General features: G+C 39.7%; 1 protein-coding gene across 5 annotated transcripts in view; it reads left to right on the forward strand.

Annotated features, from left to right (window-relative positions):
- Positions 1–19068, forward strand: part of Ntng1 (netrin G1) — a 351109-nt gene extending 332041 nt beyond the window's left edge. For all 5 annotated transcript variants that reach the window (XM_070007863.1, XM_070007862.1, XM_070007861.1 and 2 more), the window contains one exon: positions 15185–19068. In XM_070007863.1, coding sequence (XP_069863964.1) covers positions 15185–15426 — 242 coding nt within the window. In that variant the 3' untranslated portion in view covers positions 15427–19068. The remainder of the gene's footprint in view (positions 1–15184) is intronic.
- Positions 19069–19844: the final 776 nt, after the last annotated feature.

Raw genomic sequence — 19844 nt, forward strand, 5'->3', positions numbered from 1 at the left:
TTTAATTTGAAATGTGTGTGAGTGTGTGTGTGTGTGCGCGTGTGCACACACATGCACGCAGAAAGCCTAATCACAAAGCCCTAAATGATTAAGTCGGTGTTCAAACCCAAATATATGGACACTACCACAGTAAACAACAGGGAACTAACTTTGCAGTTCTAATTTTGTCTAAACTCAGTCTCGGGAATTCATAGATAGGCAAGGTGGGTTTGAATTGCTAGGGTCAGCCCCGATGTGATTGAAACAGTCTGGTTATGCCTACCTAGTCTATAATTGTGGCCATTTTGCCCTTTTTGACCTTACCCACATGTTTGAGACATTTTCAATGCTTTGGTCTCCCATACAAGAGCAAAACTGTTTTGGAAATTAGCAGTCATTTTTACTTGGTGCTAGGCATCCCTAAGTGACTCCTGTCATTATTCTGCACATTCTCTTGATTCCATAATGTTGTTTTCCTCACCTTGGATTTATTGACACCAATTTATTTTGCCTTGACATTGGCATTAACAGGGAAATGGCTTTGTTTTATCCTGACATTATGAAATCACCTCCCAAGACTTGGTTTGACATTGTCAGGGGATAGACAGCAAGGCCATGCCAGGCAGACTTGCATTACAGTGGGTCCCCAGGGGGGAGGGGAGGGGAAATCATTAAGAAAAGTTACTTCTGTGTGATCTGAATAGCTATTTTTCATACTTAAATACTCCTACTGTTTAAATATCCTAAGAGGGTTTAGGCCATATTTAGATCACTCCTGCCAAATATATGTGTGTGTGTGTGTGTGTGTGTGTGTGTGCATACACACACACACACACACACATATATATATATATATATATATATATGAAAAATTAAGCCTCTAAGGAAACATTTGACTTCAGCTTGACAAACAGAGCCTCCAATTATATTTTACCTTTACAGAGTGCACAGAAGCCTTGAAATTCTGTGTTTAGCACAAGACCATCCATTGGAATTAATGATACAATTACCTCTTTTCAGCCACAGCCCCTCACATCTCTTAATGCTGGATATGAAAGACCAATTGCAGGGCTCTGCCTCCCGGCCAGAATGTGAGATGTTTCACAATTTTTATATTCGGCACAACATGAGGCTGTATTGATTGTCTTTCATAATTCCTACATCATCTCCACGCACACCAAATCCTCCTGCATGTACTCTCCTCCATCTCCACACCATAATATCCTCTCGCCTCTCTCTCACCACGACGTGGAATAGCTCCGTGAGGACTTTAACCTGTGTTCCCAATTTAAGTAATCATTTGCCCATTAAAAATAAAAGTCACTGAGTTCCTTCAGCACCTCTGGATCTTCCACACCTTCCTATGATTCATAATGCTCAGATGATAACAGAAGCTAATCTAATTTGCTCAGTGAAAAATAGTTAAGAATGCTGGTCTCTGCCCTTACCACGTGGGTCATCTGTACCGCTTCCCTTCACCTCCAGCCCCTCCCCAGGTGTATTTTACATCTTTGAAGGGAGAGAACTTTATAAAAGTCCACATCCTTCCCCTAGTCATGTTTGCCCTTAAAAATTCATGTATAGCTCAAAAGTACCTGTGCCTCATGGCTGCTTATCATCCTATCCACTTAGGAGGCTGAGGATTATGGTTTGAGACTAGCTTAAAAAAGTTTACTAGACTTGGTCTCAACAGAAAGGAAATGGGTGTGATGGTATGCACCCATCTCAGCTCTGAAGGGAAGCAAGGAGGACATGCTTGACAATTTTCCATGTATTCTCCTAATGTATTCTCAGCATCCTCTCCCATTTTTTACTATTTCACCCTTCCTTCCCAAACACCACCTGATCCTGCCTCCTCAGCTTGGCAGGTAGCCATGTCTCCTACACCCCAGAGACTAAAATGAAATTTTAAAAAATATTCCTTCCACTTCCAGCTCCTCAGCCTACCTGCTTTTTATCCATATGGGTCTATCTCTCTCCCCTCGTCTTCTCTAGGTATCACTTTAGCATGCTCGCTAGTTATTTACAAAGAGCAGATCCACCACCCAGAAAGAGAGAGGGGAATAGAAAGGCAAAATTTATCTACTCATCTTGTGAGTATGCATTGCAGATCTCAGTCCGTGCTGGAGTCAGTATTGCATACTAATGGTATGATGACAAAGAGCAAGTAACAGGTATAGTGTGGACAAGCAGAGGTAGTAAACCTGATCCCCCTTCCTGGAAAGATGATAAGAATTTTAGTCACAGCCATCATTATGTCATGTCTTGATCTTCACAGGTAAAATTGTCTCTTCATTTTGCTTTCGTCTACACTAGGTACCAATGAAATGACCATCCACCTGTAGATGCCATTAACACATGAAGCTCTGCTGGTTTCTCTGGCCTCTGGGGCTGGGGTGGAGGGTGTCTAACACCTTATATGATCATGGGATCATGTAGAAAGCCATACCTTTCCTGAGACAAATCTTGGACATTGAAGGTCATAGTAGCTTTCTTAGAAATAGATATTGACAACACAAATCCTAAAATTTCTCAAAATGTGGTGGCATGATTCATTTCTGACATAAATTGTTGCTGTTATTTCAGTTAAAAAATTGTTTTCTACAGACACCATGATTTCTTCCCATTGACATTGGTCAAGATACATTGTATTCATAAACAGCTCTATTGAATATACTTAATATCTTCAAAAGATTTTGTATGTATTCTAGAAAATTTGGAAAGAGCCAAAAAAGTAAAAGATATCTATCTATCTATCTATCTATCTATCTATCTATCTACATATATATAAATATTACTTTAAAGTGCATTACAATCATGAACTGACATATTGAATTGAAACTTCCTTGCACAACTACTTAAAGGTCATTTGAAACTTTAAAAAATATTAATTACTAAAGTTCATTGCATTCTTATGAACAAAGATACTCACTGGTCACATTTTGTTACAGATGTTTTTTATTTATTTACCAGTGTTTTTGCTAATGTATATGTAGGCATACATAACTGCACTACCAGGGTCATCTTGCGTAAACACTTTACATCTGCCCTTCCCCTGGATGTAATGTCCTGTCCTTGGAAATGATCATCTGTACTTTGATATGTGTTACCCTGTGTGTGATTTGACCTCCCTCTGATCGCCAACTTCTCAGCTTCAGCCATGAGTAGAGCCTGTGCCTTTTTATTAAACTAGACAAGTGCTTTTTCTGAGACCCAATGAGAAAAATCTGTGATTCCTCCTCACTGGTTTTAGAAGCATCTTGTCTATGTGTGTGTCTGAAGGCATTGACCTGAATAGGAGTTCAATACATCATTAATGATCACTTTGGGAAAGGGGCACAGCCTTCGGCTTATAGGATTCTCGGTGAATTAATTTTTCCTGAGCATCAGGCTCCTTTTCAGATTTAAAACTTGAAACCTGTAAGGGTGTTCAGGCAGTGCCTCTTACTTCTGTTGTAGAATCATGTGTCACGGTTTATTTATACTTGTTGGGATATTACATACTATAGATGAGGGATCCTTCTAATTCAGTGGGGCTTTCTCTTTTTTATAACATTGGAAGCACTTGTTTCCTTGGGTGGGATGAGAGAAAGTATAGCTGTCATAATAACTACTTTGGTAATGGATGAACAAGAATAGAAGGGCAGCTCCTTAAGATCAGGCCCTCTGCACTTGATTAAGAAGACTTGACTCGCAAGCTGACTGCTTCCATGTTGTCTGCTATATCCCATTCAGCCTTGCTCCTTGGACTTACTACACCAACACCAAGCAGGCCAGAGGCTGTTCTGTGAGGATCACACTAGTGTCGCCATCTCTGAAGAGTATCGACACTGAGAGGAGCCTAGATTGAGAGAAGGAAATCAAGGGTGTTTCCATGCAATGCTTTCCAGTTACCATTCTATTGTTAGCACTGAACTCACCCCTCCTCATTTCATCTTTACAAAAAGCAAAGATGGGACTACAGAGCAGTGGAAGCAGCTTGATGGTTTCCAGCTCTGCCCCTCCCCCCTACACTGGAAACACACCTGACTTATGTCCTCTGTTTGATACAGGAGGATGCAAGTGTAAAAGTCACCTCTGAAATAATGGGCACTGTCACTCCAAGGTGACCTTGCAAGGCTTTGTGGAGCACACAGCAATCAGATACAAATATTCATGAGTTGCATGCTTTGACCCCAGACTCTCTCAAGATTCAAACGCACAGACAGACACAGATGCTGCCTCCCGGGGGGGGGGGGGGGGAAGGCTTTGCTTTCTTTCTCACTTCAGGTATTTTAGATTGGATGGGTACTGACAAATTCATTATTCTAGCAGAGGTAGAAATTAGCACCTTACCCTTCCACTCTGAGTCTCCAACTCAGGACTGAAAGAAGAACTAAATGTGAACAAATTCTTAGGTTGTGCTTTATTTTATATTTTTAGAGCATTCCCACATAACTCATCTCAAGGCTCCTAACAACTTGATGTGGGTGATAGGGCAAACGTTAGTTTCTCTGCTTTCTAACCCCTTAACAAGCAGAGATGGCAGTTAAATACTGAGCCTGATCTTTCCTTAGTTCTCTCTGTGCTGTCTCCTGTTGTTAATGCATGCGAAGGGAAAGACTCTGCTGTTCCATTGGGGCACCAGATAAGACTCACTGGCAAAATCAATCAAACCAAAAAGAATCACTAAAACTATGACTCAAAATTCATATTACACAGGTTCAACAGCCATCGAGTATATGATCAAAAGAGGGAAGAGTTCCTAGTTTTTTGCCTTTAACGAATATTCATGCAAATAATAAAATCAATTGCTCTTTAGATATTCATACTTCAGCCTGGCACTGGTGGCTCTCGCCTAGACTCCTAGAAGCTCATTAGGCTGAGATCTGAAGATCACTGTTTGAAACCAACCCAGGCAGATAAATCCAAAACATTCTTCTCTCCAATTAACCAGCTTAAGCCAAAACACTCTTATCTCCAATTAACCAGCTATAGGCGGGAAATGGATATATGGCTCAAGTGGCAAAGCTCTAGCTTTCAATGAAAAAGTTAAGAGATAGCACCCAGGCCTTGAATTCAAGCCCCACTACTCATACACACACACACACACACACACACACACACACACACACACACACACACACACACACACACACACACACACACAAGATGCTCATACTTCAACCCTTTCCCTAAAGTTATAGTTGCCACTAAATCACAAATCCCACATGTACACATGTGACATCCAGCTTACTATATAGAAAAGTGCATGGTAAGATGATATATGGATGGATAGATAGATGGATGGGTGGATGGATGGATGGATGGTTGGATGGGTGAATAGGTGGATGGGTGGATGGATGGATGCCAATACCTAGTTTCATGGCATATCCAAGGCTTCACAGAGACCTGATAACCTGTGAGAATTAGAACTTAGAATTTACAGCTCCTACACAATGTTTCTCCCACAGCTTTTTGTTAGATACAAGTGGAGAAAAGGGAACGGGGAATAGAGTGAGGGTATTCATTAAAGCCAAAACCATCCATTAGATTATAGTCTGTAAAGTTTCTTCCATACCTCAGGATCTGATCTGTACAATCCATTTTATAGCTCACCTCTCGGAACTTAGTAAAGCAGCCGCACCGGCTGTATAAATGGGTCATAATCACAGCTCTTCAGCTCACTACGACCAGCTCTCAAATGCTTAAATCAGACCTGAATGTAGCACGCATACCTTTGTTATTACCCTGTTGGGTGGAGGTTATTCACTCTTTGACGTTTCTTTGCAAAGGATAGGAACAATTTGGAACATCTTTTCCTCAGCAATCCTGAGCTTGTTTCAGGTGGGGAAAGGTAGAGGTCACTTTATTAATACAACCATCAAGGAAAGCTGTCATGGTAACGCATTGCATCGATTCCTTGAAGTGCAGGAGACAAAGCCAAAAAGAGAAACTTTCAAGTCTATAAATACAGAGCCAGCAGAGCTCAAGCATAGCGCTCACTCACAGGGTGAGCCTGTACACCTTTGAACAAAACACAAACAGAGAAGAGAAAGCTTCCCTTTGGTAATATAATGGATCACTGAGAACATATGGGAATAAATGACCCTTTGGGTTGTTAAAGAGAAAAAAAGCATAGAAAATGTAGCAGTACTCAGTCCTTGCTGGTATGTTTGAACACATGGGATTTATCACTAAGTCTGCTTTTGTATACCTTCCAGAAAGACCTAATAAAGGGAAAGAAAAGCAGTTGTCATCTCATAAATCACATTTTGAAACTAGATTGCAGCTTTAGAAGAGCCAATGTGTGTAATAATTAATACACACACAAACAAATTAAAGAACTGAATGATTTAGTGAATTTCCTTATCCAAAGTTTAAGACAAAAATAACTAGAAATCAAAAAAAAAAAAAAAAGAAGAGCTGTTGCTCACTCTTATTCTTTTACTATGGGAATTGTGGGTGTTGTGTAAATCCTGGCTTATTTCTCTTCTACTGTGGCTTTCAGACCTGTTATAACATGCAGCTTACTGCAGCCTTTCCACCATTCTTCCACCATATAACTGTTTAGTCTCACATTACCAAGATAACCTCATCTGTCAAAATCCATGGATTATTCTTGGCTGCTCTACTTGAGAGCATTCTTAATACTGCAACTAAGTATTGCATTCTTTTTTTTTCTTTTATTCTATTTTATTTTTTTGTGAACATACTATACAGAGGGGTTACAATCACATGGGCAAGATAATGAGTACATTTCTTATCAAGCATTGTAGCCTCCTCCTTTGTTTACCCTTCACATCTCTTCCCAGCCTTCCCCCGCTCCCCCACCCAATCCTCCCCCCCCACCAAAGTTGTAAAGTTCGTTTTCCACATGACAACTTGTACTTCTCATTGTTGCAACGGGTCCACAGTTACCCTTAAACGACTTGTTTTTCCCCTTCTCCTCCACAAATTATACCGACATCAAATATAGTGAAAACAGGGATTATACTGTGGGGGAGGGACATACAAAGCAACAAAGAAATAATCTTATAAATGCGTTAGAAACAAATGCATGAAAGAAAAAAAACATTTAAATACATATCTAAGGGTTCATTTTCCTAGCATCGCATTATCTGACCTTTTCTGCTTGACTCATACATATACTAGATATTGCAAATAAGGGAAACCATGGGACCTATGTTTCTTTGGGCTTGGCTTACTTCACTTAATATAATTTTTTCCAAGCCTTTCCATTTCCTAACAAATAGGGCAATGTCATTCTTTCTGATGGAGGCATAGAATTCCATTGTGTATATATACCACATTTTCTTGATCCATTCATCTACTGAGGGGCATCTGGGTTGGTTCCATATCTTAGCTATGGAAAATAATGTTGCAATAAACAAAGTTGTGCTGGTAGCTTTAGTGTGGTCTTGTTTGTAAACATTTGGGTAAATGCCCAAAAGTGGGATTGCTGGGTCATAGGGGAGCTCTATGTGAAGTCTTTTGAGGAACATCCATAAATTTTCTTAATAGAGACCGGGAAACACAACAAATCAAAGAAAGGTTGGACAAATGGGATTGCATGAAGCTGCAGAGCTTCTGCATAGCAAAGGACATAGCTAGCAAGATCAATAGAAAGCCCACAGACTGGGAGAAGATCTTCACTAGCCATACAACGGACAAGGGTCTCATATCTAAAATATACTTGGAACTCAAAAAATTAAATCCCCCAACAACAAATCCTCAAAATATTGCATTCTTAATGTTAAAAGAGTATTCTTATTGGAACTTAATTAAATTCTTAATATTCTTAATTTAGGACTATTGGGGAATTATAGGTTGTACTGTATCTTACTGGACACCCCATAAATAAAATAAATTATCTTATCAGTAGTAAAAAGAAACCTTTATTGTTTCTTCGTAAGTTTTTAATTAGTTGCACAATGGGGTTTTAATTCAACATGTCAGTTTATGAGCACAATGCATCTTGATCAGTGTTACCCCTTTCATCCTTCTCCCTCATTTCCCCAACCCCACCTATCTTCCAAATTTACCTGGTTCCATTTTACATATATACATTGCATCCCTTAGTGCACACTCCAAATGTTACCAAGGGGATATTTATGTCTACAATATCTGGGTCCTTTTCACTATAACATAACTGTTTCTGGTAACCAACAATTTACATCCAATACTGAATTAAGTGTTATCAAAAGGATTTTAAAAATGAGCCTTTCTGTTCATTAAGATAAGATGCTCCTAGACTATCAATAACAATAGAGAGTCTAAATCAGCTTAAAATAAGTATTCCACAAAATAGTTCCATCATTTTCTGATTGAGGCTAATCTACATAGAAGGGCACGAAGTAAATCCAGGTATAAATGACTGAAAGTTGCCCTTTGGGTAGAAATTCTTAGTTGGCTCTTTATAACTAATGGAGAGATAATGTTGAGATTGTAACTTTGTCCTTAGGTTGTTTCTAACAGTTGGAGATAGATGCCTGAAGTGCCATGAATACATAGCTGTCTTGTTCATTCTTAATTCATTTTATGCTGCCATAGAAAAATATCCCAGACCCATTTATAATGGGCAAGTGTTTATGAGCTCAGATTCTGAAGGCCTGGAAAGTCAAGCTCAAAGGACTAACACCTTACAGAAAACTTCCTGTTAGTGCTGTGGAGGGTATCAGGGAGTGGAAAAACAGGGAGAAGAAGAAAGGGGAAAGGGGAGGAATGGGGAGGGAAAGAGAAGGGAACAGATAGGGAAAACAAGAGTGAGAAAGTATCAGGTACCAGTGGTTCATACCACCTATAATCCTAGCTAATCAAGAGATCTGAGGATCATAGTTCAAAGCCAAAGCAAGGCAGAAAAATCTATGAGTATCTTATCTCCAGTTAACCAGCAGAAAGCTGGAAGCAGAGATAAAGTTCAGGTGGCAGAGTTACCGACTTGAGCGAAAAAGCCAAGCAAGGGTTCAAGGCCCTAAATCCAAGCCTCAATACTGGCGCAAGTGCGTGCATGCACACGCGCGCGCGCGCACACACACACACACACACAGGAGAGAGAGAAAGAAAGATAAAGGGGGGGTGCAAATCCAGTCCCACAATATTGAGATTAGTTCATTCGTGAGAAACTTCTAAAAGTCCCTTCTAAACACTGATATGGTGGTAATTAAATTTCAACATTAGATTTGGAGGAGATAAGAACTTCATAACTATATCCATCTCCCATATGTGGGAGAAGAAGAAATGACAACATAGATGTCAACTATTGGCCATTCCCATTCCAGACCTGGTTTTATTTTCTGTGTGACCTTGTTTGTATTGGGAGTTCTATAATAATGTGGCAGAACTCTAGAAGGTGTAGCATTCAATACCATCAGCAAAGCCCTCTGACCCATCACTCAGTAGTATGGAAGCAGAGCAATTAGTGGCTACAGCAAATCAACTGAGTATCTACAGAAGAGTTTTACTATGCTTGGAAATGAAGTCCACCATGACAACAGAATACAGCATACTGCACTATGCATTTCTCAACTCTAGTTTTTCCTTTGGGAAGAACAGTAATCTGTAAATCAGAGGACTGGGTGTGCCTGTTTCCTACTGTGAAATGTCTAAATGGTTTGTAAAGTTTGCCACCAGCTCTGGGAAATTACCATTTCAATGATCAAAGAACAAATTAATAGGCAAAGATGTTTGGGGATTCCTCTTATCCTATAGTTGTGAGTCAAGCTGACTTAGATCAAAGCATTCTGTAATTATCTGAATAACAATTCACTCTAATATTTCCACTTGAAGTACCCACAATTACCTCCTACTTGCATGGTTCTGTTCCTGAAATCTCACCATTGCTTTGATCTAGAATTGCCGAAGTCTTTATAATGCTCTTTCTCTCAATATACATCAAGGATGACTGCTTATACCCATTGCTATGGCTATACCTTGAGTCAGGACTTCAACATTTTACCCCTAACATTAATTGAAGAACAGTACTTTGTTGTGGGAGATGTCCTGTACATGGCAGGATGTTCAGAGGCATCTCTGTCCTCCATCCACTAGAGGTCAGTAGTATGCTAACACTTACTCAGTTTGGACATCCCCAAAAACATCTCCAGACATTGTCCAATGACCAGGTCTTCCACTTCTTTTGCTTCACACTTTGTAACAATATCTATTCAACCTCTACTTCAAACATTAAAGATTTTCTAACTAATAGCAAAATGTCTGTAGAGTTACAGACCCTTTAAGGTCACTAGTTCAGTCTACTCTCCAACCAAAATTACTTCTCCATCTCTTCTTGATAAGTGAGTTTTTCTTTTCTTTTCTTGGGATTTACAACTCATTTCTTTCTTAGGCTGTATCCACTTACTCAAAACTGAAACCTTAGATTCTCTCTACACTATCTATAGAAGTTGACTCCAAATCTGTTTTCTCCTCCTTCCTGTTTCTCTAGCCTAAACTCAGCTCATTTTATTGAAGTGACTAATTTCCATACCTCTAGTCAGTCCTTTTATTGGTCTAGCCTCACCATTTTTTCCCTTTAAAATTCTACCCTGCTCATATATCTCTGGAACTTGCGAATGTCTGAACTGCAATGTGTTGCATAAAATGTTCACAACCAGGATGCAGGGCAGCACTCATTTTCCATTTTCATTTTGAGTTCCCAGCATTCCAACTACAGCCTCCTAGTCATTCACTAACACATTCCCAGTGTCTCTCAGTCAGGCCCTGGTCAGAAAACTGAAAGCATATTTCAACAGAGAATATATATAAAAAGAACTGGGAAAACAAATACTTGACAGTCTTAAAAAAAGTTACTGAAGTAACTTTTATGTCACAACTGCTCCTGTAGTTAGGAACTATGATTCTGGGGCTCAGAAAGGGAAGAGATTGGAGTTTTCAGAAATGAATGTTTGGATGAGAAACCTTCAGAACCTCCACAGAGGGTCAATCCAGGCTACTGCCTATAGCAGCCCTTGTAACTGGGCTCAAAACTAGAAAACAGATGCGCCCAGAGTATACAGAAACTTCCAAGGGTGAGTTGAGACTAGCTTTGGAGAAAGCTGAGTGCTGCAATCCAATGAGCAATACTGTTAACAAGAGCCATCAAACAGGACCAAGGACACTTATTGCTTCTCTCTTTCCTCATTGGCAGAATCCAGTAGATAACCTGAAGTTTCAGCATCAGAAGGCTGAAAATAGTCCAAAGCCAATCATTCCTTCACATCTCCCTGCTGCTACTTATAGTTTCTCCATCCATAATGCTCTTTCTCCCAATGTCTGCCTGATACACACCTTTTATCCCCAGCCTTTTTCAAAGCAATTATTTATACCATTTATGTTCACAAATGTTTCCTTTAGATTTCTTTCATATGTTTGTTTGTTTGTTTTACACCAAACTATGAGCCCCTTTAAGACAGTTAGACTTACAAGCACAAGTTAAAAGTTCTAGCAAGATGACCACCACAAAGCAGATGTTGGTTGAATTGGATGGAAACAATAAAGATATTTTAAAGAAATTCATATAAGAGAGCTGGGAAGGTAGCTCAGTGGTAGAGTGCTTGTCTTGCATGCATGAGGCCCTGGGTTCGATTCCTCAGTACCACATAAACAGAAAAGGCTAGAAGTGGTGCTGTGGCTCAAGTAGTAGAGCGCTAGCCTTATGCTGAAATGTTGAAGGACAGCACCCAGGCCCAGAGTTCAGGCCCCATGACCAACAGAAAATAAATAAATAAGTAAATTCATATAAGAACATTACATATGTTTCCTCTCAACCAAATTAGAACCTATCTGGGAAGAGATAATGTTTTATACATCTTCTATTTTCATCATGGTAGGTAGTATAAGATTTTATATGATGACAATAAGTCGAATGATTAACTACCTACTTACTTTGGTTTTTAACACAAATTTGGTACAAAATGACCTAGAGATAAGGCATGATATTATAAATATCAGGCAAGACCTGTGTCTGGATTTAAATGTACTTCTAGCCTACAATCCCAGAAATTAGTACTCTCCACAAGCTAAAGTTCTGTGTTTGTTGAACCATAATAGGAAAATACAATCAAGAGACCAAATATGATACAATTTTATAGTCAATCATAAACTAGTGAGATATAGTCCAGATTTCTTTTTTTTTACTATTTATATCAGACAGAAAATATATTCTTCCAATCCATAGGGTAATTAATCCTGGGCCACATCTGTTCCTTGTACATTTATTAAATTTCTCATGGTCATTAAAATCAAGTAGCAGTTTATTTAAATGTAAGAAAGGTATTGAATTTTAACTTAATCACTAGCTTCTCAAAAAAAAAGAAAAAGAAAAGAATCTTCTGTTCAACAACTGATTTACATTCAGGTCCAAGAGGAAGAAAAATAGCTTTTAAAAAAAGAGGGGAGTGATATTTAATTAACTATTGATTTCTTCTCAATTATTCAAGGCAAGCAATTATCAATATTGATGGAACAGATATTTCCCTACCTCTGGTGCCCAAATGGAAGGAAATATCCCATTCTACAATCTCCTGCCTACCACAGGAAATGCTGAGAATCTTTAACTTGAAATGGAAACAATTATTTGGATCTGTTCAGTCCATGTTGCTCCAATTAAACAGATATTTCGTAAAGTGGAAGCAAAACAAAAATCCTGAAAACTGTTATGCCTTGCAGATTAACCACAGCCAGAAAACCAGACCAGTTCTTAAATTTTATCCAAGAGGTTAATCATTTTGTACTTGGGAATTTTACCTCACAACTATAGATCTTGACATGTTTAACAGCTACTCATAAAATACCATAATTTGGGTCTAATATTTATGGTTTGTAAAACACCTCAAAGAGCAGTAGCTCATACAATCATCAGAAATCACAGAACGCTACCTGGTATATCACCATTTTGAGCCAGAGGGATATGGTAGCCTTTGCAAGGCACGCCCTTCGTTCCCTTATTTTTTATTTCTTATCTTTAAGTAGTTGTTCAAAGGGGTTTCAATTTAACATGTCAGTTTATGAGTACAATGCATTTTGACCCCTTCCATTGTTCTCCCCCATCTCCCTCAATCCAACCCATCCCTTCAAGTTACCTGTGTGGGGGCAGGGGCAGGGAGGGTTGGCTTTCACACATGTACATTGAATGTCTTAGATGCTTCTGAAAATTACATACGGGTACTATTATGCAGTTGTCTCAAACATCACCAAGGGAGGGTCAAAGAAGGTGGTCACATAGGACCCTGGTCAGGGTATCTGTTTTAGGGCATTAACTCTAAGGACTTCTTTGCCACCATCTTTTCTGGTCTCATTTATCTACATACAGAGCATTAGCACGTATGTGTGGACAATGCTTCTTGTAAAGGTGATATGAATACTGAATATGATTAATGAGCAACACTCTCCAGTTATTAATGGAAGAATGATTCTTTTTTTAAGTAGCTGATATTTAATAGCATTTGAGTGTGTGTGTGTGTGTGTGTGTGTGTGTGTGTGTGTGCAATTTATGTGGCATCTCTGCAGACATTTGACCATAACATTTTTCTTTACATGAAATATATACATATATATATAATATTAATAAAAAGCTACTTTTTCTGCTCTGCTTCCCAACACCCTGCCAATCCAGAGTGGTCTATATGTTAAATGCTTAAATAGTATATGTTGCTGGGAGAAAAAAAAATGTTCTTGGCTCTTTTCCTATCTGTTGTTCATTAATTTCCCTGGGTTCTATTTAACGTTGTGCTAAATCAGTGAAACCTTGATTACCTAAAAAGAACAAGAGACATGGAATTAATGAGAATAACCAGAATTCTAAAGATGAGACCACCCCCCTCCCTGGAAAATGTATTAGAGGTGAAAGGTACCTGACAAAGACTCTGTGTGAAATTCAAGTCTCCAACAGCTGGACTTGGTTTAATTGGATTCTAATTCATTGATGGATATAATGAAAAAATTGGTAATCAGGATTTCACCATCGCCTTCATTACCATCCCCCAGAAATCAAGGTGACCTTGGGCTCTATTTCCCATATTTCAAGGGAATCAAAGTCGTCATGGACAGGAACAAAGGTGACCGTTCCTCCTCACACTCTTCCCTGGTGGAACAAGCTTTGTCCCTCTTCCCATCTGGCTGGCGCCTGTCTACAGCATGCAACCGTTCCCCACCCCAGCTCCCCACCCCAGCCCTGTCTGCATGTGCAGCGAGAATGGTCCTTTGCGTAGAGGTTCTTGGTCTTTTTGATTATGATTATGATTATTCTTTTCCACAATGCTGCTTTGCATTGTAATGCCGCATGTTTGGCTTCAAAGCTCTACATTCTCACATCAGACTCTTTGTCCTTTAAAGAGAGAGAGAGAGAGAAGGAAGGAAGGAAAGAAAGAAACAAAGAAAGAAAGGAAAGAAAGGAATGAAAGAAAGGAAGGAAGGAAAGAAAGGAAGGAAGAAAGGAAGGAAAAAAGAAAGAAAGATAAAAGAAAGGAACAAAAGAAAGAAAGAAAGGAAGGAATGAAGGAAGGAAGGAAGGAAGGAAGGAAGGAAGGAAGGGAGGGAGGGAGGGAAGGAAGGAAGGAGGAAAGGAAGGAAGAAGGAAAGGAAGGAAGGAAGGAAGGAAGGAAGGAAGGAAAGAAAGAAAGAAAGAAAGAAAGAAAGAAAGAAAGAAAGAAAGAAAGGAATGAATGTAGGAAGGAAGGAAAAAAGAAAGAAAGAAAAAAAGAAAGGAACGAAAGAAAGAAAGAAAAAGGAAGGAAGAAAGGAATGTAGGAAGGAAGGAAGAAAGAAAGAAAGAAAGAAAGAAAGAAAGAAAGAAAGAAAGAAAGAAAGAAAGAAAGAAAGAAAAACAGACAGACCTGGGAGGTCCCAACAGGTCTCAAATCCATGACCCGGAGTATTGCATTACTTTGTCTTTGATAGCCTCAATTGGACAAAGATAATATCCAAGATTGCACCAAAAATCTATATGAAAAGGACTCATGTAATCACAAACAAAGGCGGCAAACGGTTATTTGTTTGGAAATTGGAGTCACATGCTTAGTTAGTGGCTGGGAGAAGGGGGCGGGCGAGCACAAGATTGATCAAGATGTGTGTGTGTGTGTGTGTGTGTGTGTGTGTGTGTGTGTGCGCACGCGTGTGTGTGTGTGTGTTAAACTGAAAACACGGTGTACCCGATGAACTGAAATTGATTCTGCTCTTCTCCTCCCCGCCCCACCCCTCCCACCCCGAACCCCTTCCCTGCACTCTGCAGCGAATGTCTGCGACAACGAACTCCTACATTGCCAGAATGGAGGGACCTGCCACAACAATGTGCGCTGCCTGTGTCCCGCCGCCTACACGGGCATCCTGTGTGAAAAACTGCGGTGTGAAGAGGCCGGCGGCTGCAGCTCCGACTCAGGCCAGGGGCCAACCCCAAAGGGTTCTGTAGCTCTGCTGCTGCCCCTGTTTCTGACCTCTCTGCTCCTGGGGACAGCCAGCTCCTCAGGATTCTAGGCCTAGCATCCAGCCAGCGGACAAGGACAGGCTTGTGCCCTGGGGAAAAGCAACCACCACGCAAGCATTTGCTACAAACCTAGAAAACACCACACAGACACACATATACACACTCGCACGGTGTATTCAGACTACGAAGGCCTAACTGAACTAAGCCATAGCTGTCAGATGTGGGCAGCCCTTGGGAGTCAAGGATCGTTCATTTTTTGACTCCAGAAGAGTTGACAGCTGTTGATTTGATCACTACAAAAAACAACAACAACAACAACAAAACAATCACATTGCCAGCTGCAAGAGCTTATTTGTGTGGACTGGCAGCACACACCCCTCGCCCCCCACCCCCACCCCAGCAACAGGAAAGACAAGACAAACAAATCAACCGAGTTACAAACATTTGCTACTCTACTGTGGTGCCCAACCCCTCTCAGTCCGGCTCTGCCCACTTGTGTGAACCAACCAAATAGAAACATTCTTTGCTGGTCAGGTGCATTGTGGGTTTAAAGGAAATCTGTTACAAGATGTGCAGTCCCAGAATCCCTCCCAAACCTGTGCTTTAGTGAACGTTGCTCTGTAACCCTTGTTGGTTGAAAGATTTCTTTGTCTGATGTTAGTGATGCACCTGTGTAACAACCCCCTCCAAAAGCAGCCAGTCATTCCCCTGTATATCTTAGGGGCACTGAGTCACCCAGTGCCAGCTCACACCCACTACCCAAGAGTGGCTATAGGAGTAAAAAAAGAAAAAAGAAAAAAGAAAAAAAAAGAAAGTGTATCTATCCTTTTGTATTCAAATGAAGTTATTTTTCTTGAAATACTGTAATATGTAGATTTTTTGTATTATTGCCAATTTGTGTTACCAATCTGTTAATGTACCTAATTCGAATCAGCAAAGACTGACATTTGATTTTTTTTTTTGTCTTCCTTCTTTCGTTCTGTTTTGTTTCACTGTGCAGAGATTTCTCTGTAAGGGTAACGAACGTGCTGGCATCAAAGAATATCAGTTTACATATAGAACAAGTGTAATAAGATACCACCAAAGGACATTCTAAATGTTTTTTTTTCTTGTTTGCTTTAACTCTGGAAGATTTAAAGAATAAAAATTCCTGCATAAAACAATTTCAGGAATTTGTATTGCAATTTCTTGAGATGAAAAGAAGCAGCCACGGAGCAGTTTCACACTCACTTTTCCGATTTTTGTGTGGACTGAACACATTCAACTGATGAATTTAGTACCCAGGAAGATGGATCAATGTTCACTAGTTTGGACAACTTCTACAAAATATGGGACTATTTTCCATTTGGGAAAAAAATTATATCAGCAAAAAAAGAAAGAAAAGCAAGAAAGAAGAAAGAAAGAAAGAAAAGGAAGGAAGGAAGGAAGGAAGAAAGAAAGAAAGAAAGAAAGAAAGAAAGAAAGAAAGAAAGAAAGAAAGAAAGAAAGAAGAGAAAAAGTGATTGCCAAGATTATGCCAAAGCCTATTGGCATACTAAGAGACTTTTATTTTTAAATCATGCTATTTTCTCAGATGGATGGTGATCTGACTCTAGGGACACTGATCTATGTATCTTTCCAAATGCAGTGTTTACATGGAATATCCTAAGAGGCCACCTGGGGAACCAGGAGAGTAGCAGGGAAATTGAATGATTAGCAATTTGACTTTAAATATATTCAGACCAACTATTTAAATGATATATCAAAATATACAGCAGCAAGTAGACATAACTGCTGTTTCTGGAATAAAGTTTGTTTTAAGTACCGCCCAAGGTGTAATAAATTCTTGTTTCTGCCTTTTATGAGGCCAATTACTGCCTAAGACAGCAAGGGGGAAGCGGGAGGGGGAGAAGAACCATTGCAAAGTTTGGAAAAGGTTTCCACAAGTGTATATTCCAGACCCAGCACCACTGAGGTCCTAACAGGTTACAAATGTGGTAGCAACAGCATCTCCTGGAATCAAAAACAATTACCAGCCCAATCCAGAGTCTAAAGGACCATGGAGTCCTTGTTGGATTCCTATCATAGCATTGTTAGGTCTGAAGCCTAGTTCCAGTCCGAATGATTTTACCCTGCTGCCACTCCTTGCTGAAATGGGGAGTGGGCAGATGACTTCTGATAAATAACCAGAGTCAAAACTAGATGAAAGAACAGTGTGTCTTATTTGTTTCTCTCCCAGAAAAGCCAATTCGAAGAAGGCAATAAAAGGTAAACAGGTAATGTCTGTGCTGCCTGCTATCCCACGTCTAAGTCGATTGAATGTTTGTTATTCAAACCAACAGTCTCTTTTGATAGAAGAAATAAGGAGAGATAGAAATAAATTAAAGCTCTGGCTTAGCATCAGAGTGGCTAACTAGAAATGGGAGATTTACATTAGAAGCATAAACAGAAAATTATATTTCAAGCTCACCAAAGGATATACAGGAAAATGTTGATAGCATACAGCGTTTGAGATTACTAGTAATGAGGTGGATTTCTAATACAAAAATGGAATTTTGGTAGTCTTACAGTTTATTAGCACAAACCAAAGGCAGACTGTGTTATTTCTGGCAGCGATGCACTTTATCACTATCAACTCATGGCTGTGTCACATGCTCAGGAGTCAGACACTGCACAAGTCAAGACTTGGGATTCCAAAAGCTGATTCTCAAATTTAATGAAGACCTGATCTAACTCAGGTCATCTGCATTTTATCCTGATGAAACAATAAGAATCTCAATGGACGAGAAGTATCTTGCATTTGGTGTATTTAGATATAGTTTTCTGAATTTCCTGAAGTTGATGTGATCTGCTTTTAAATAAAAAATTCACTTTTAGGTATATAACAAATGGAAATGAAATGTTCTCTTTAATCTGGACTCGAGTTATTTTAAAAGGCCTTTTCCTTTGAAGAAAGCCCAACTCTATGGATTTTATTTATCTGATGCTTTCAAGCATTCTTGAACATCTGTTCACTTCACCAATATTATGTTCAGGATTCCAGTGGAAAGGGTACACTAAGTTGTCCTCATATTTGAGGTACTTGTCATTTTTTGTTTCTACTTGGATAGATAGGTCCCTTAAGGTGGAATAACATGATTTTGCATATGAATAAATCACCAACTTCCCACAGGGAAAAAATAAAATTGCATCAAAACTATTGATGAGCTGTGTGCTAGTGGCTCATGCCTGTAATTCTAACTACTCAGGAGGCTGAGAGCTGACCATCAAGGTTCAAAGCCAACTTGAGCAAGAAAGTCTGTTAGACTGTTATCTCCGACTAACTACCAAGAAGCAGGAAGTGGAACTGTGGCTCAAATAGTAGAGCACTAGCCTTGAGCAAAAAAGCCCAGGGACAGTGCCTAGGTTCTGAGTTCAAGCCTCAGGACCAGCACACACACACACACACACACACACACACACACACACACACACAATTAAGTATAAAACTTCAGAAACAATGACATATATATTTCAGACATACAGTGTTGCTATTACATGAAGGTAACAAATCTGCTCTTCTGTAATGTAGTTATGACTCATTTTTTACCTGTACATAGCCCAAGAGTGAAGATTAGTCCCAGAAAAGAGAGGCCAGGGTTAGAGATACAACATTCACCTCCTCCAGCTTTATCCCAGAGACCCATCTTACACAGACACTCAGTCTACCCACTCTTCAGACATTTGTGGGTGTCTTTGGGGAAGGGGGAGTGTTGGGGGGGGAAGGAAGTCCAAAGTCTTGTAGGTAGGCAGATTGAACAACCCTGGGCACAAGGTTTGACAAATCAGGATTAGTACATGAGACCCGGATTGTTCACTGGGGAATTCACACATGACAGTGGGAAGAAAGGTCCCTTCCAGTGGAACTCAGAGCTCAGGGCAGGGAAGAAATAAGGGCTGGAAAAAAAAAATAGATGAACTGGACCTCAAGGTCCAGTACAAACCTTGAGCAGGCCAAGGATTCTAAATGGATACCTGGACTTCCATTGATTAGAAATGATGATGAAGGTACATGTCAAAGGGATAGTATGGAATATATTTTAGTAGTATTTGACTAGCTTAAGGAGTAACTTTCAAGTAATTAGGCATATGGTATGTGGGCCTCCAATATCACCCCTACACACACACACACACACACACACACACACACACACACACACACACACACACACTCACGCACGCACACGCGCACACGCACACATACACACAAAAATTTGGGTTTTGGATTTATCTGTTCAACATGTACTGAATTTAGCCCTCACGCTTGGCACCATTCATTGGTCCAGGAAACATAAAGAAAGGTACAGGTTGGAAGAAGCAATGTCTGGGTCATTATGCTCTGCATCATGCTTTCTTGGAGCTGTGCCTTTAATGGAGTTTAAGGACATTTGGATGAACTGAAGAAATCATGAAATCAAATCTTTTATTCCATCTCCTGCACCCTCTGTCA

The sequence above is a fragment of the Dipodomys merriami genome, unplaced genomic scaffold (assembly GCF_024711535.1).
Source record: "Dipodomys merriami isolate MVZ:Mamm:240054 unplaced genomic scaffold, mDipMer1.0.p SCAF_7, whole genome shotgun sequence".
Lineage (NCBI taxonomy): Eukaryota > Metazoa > Chordata > Mammalia > Rodentia > Heteromyidae > Dipodomys > Dipodomys merriami.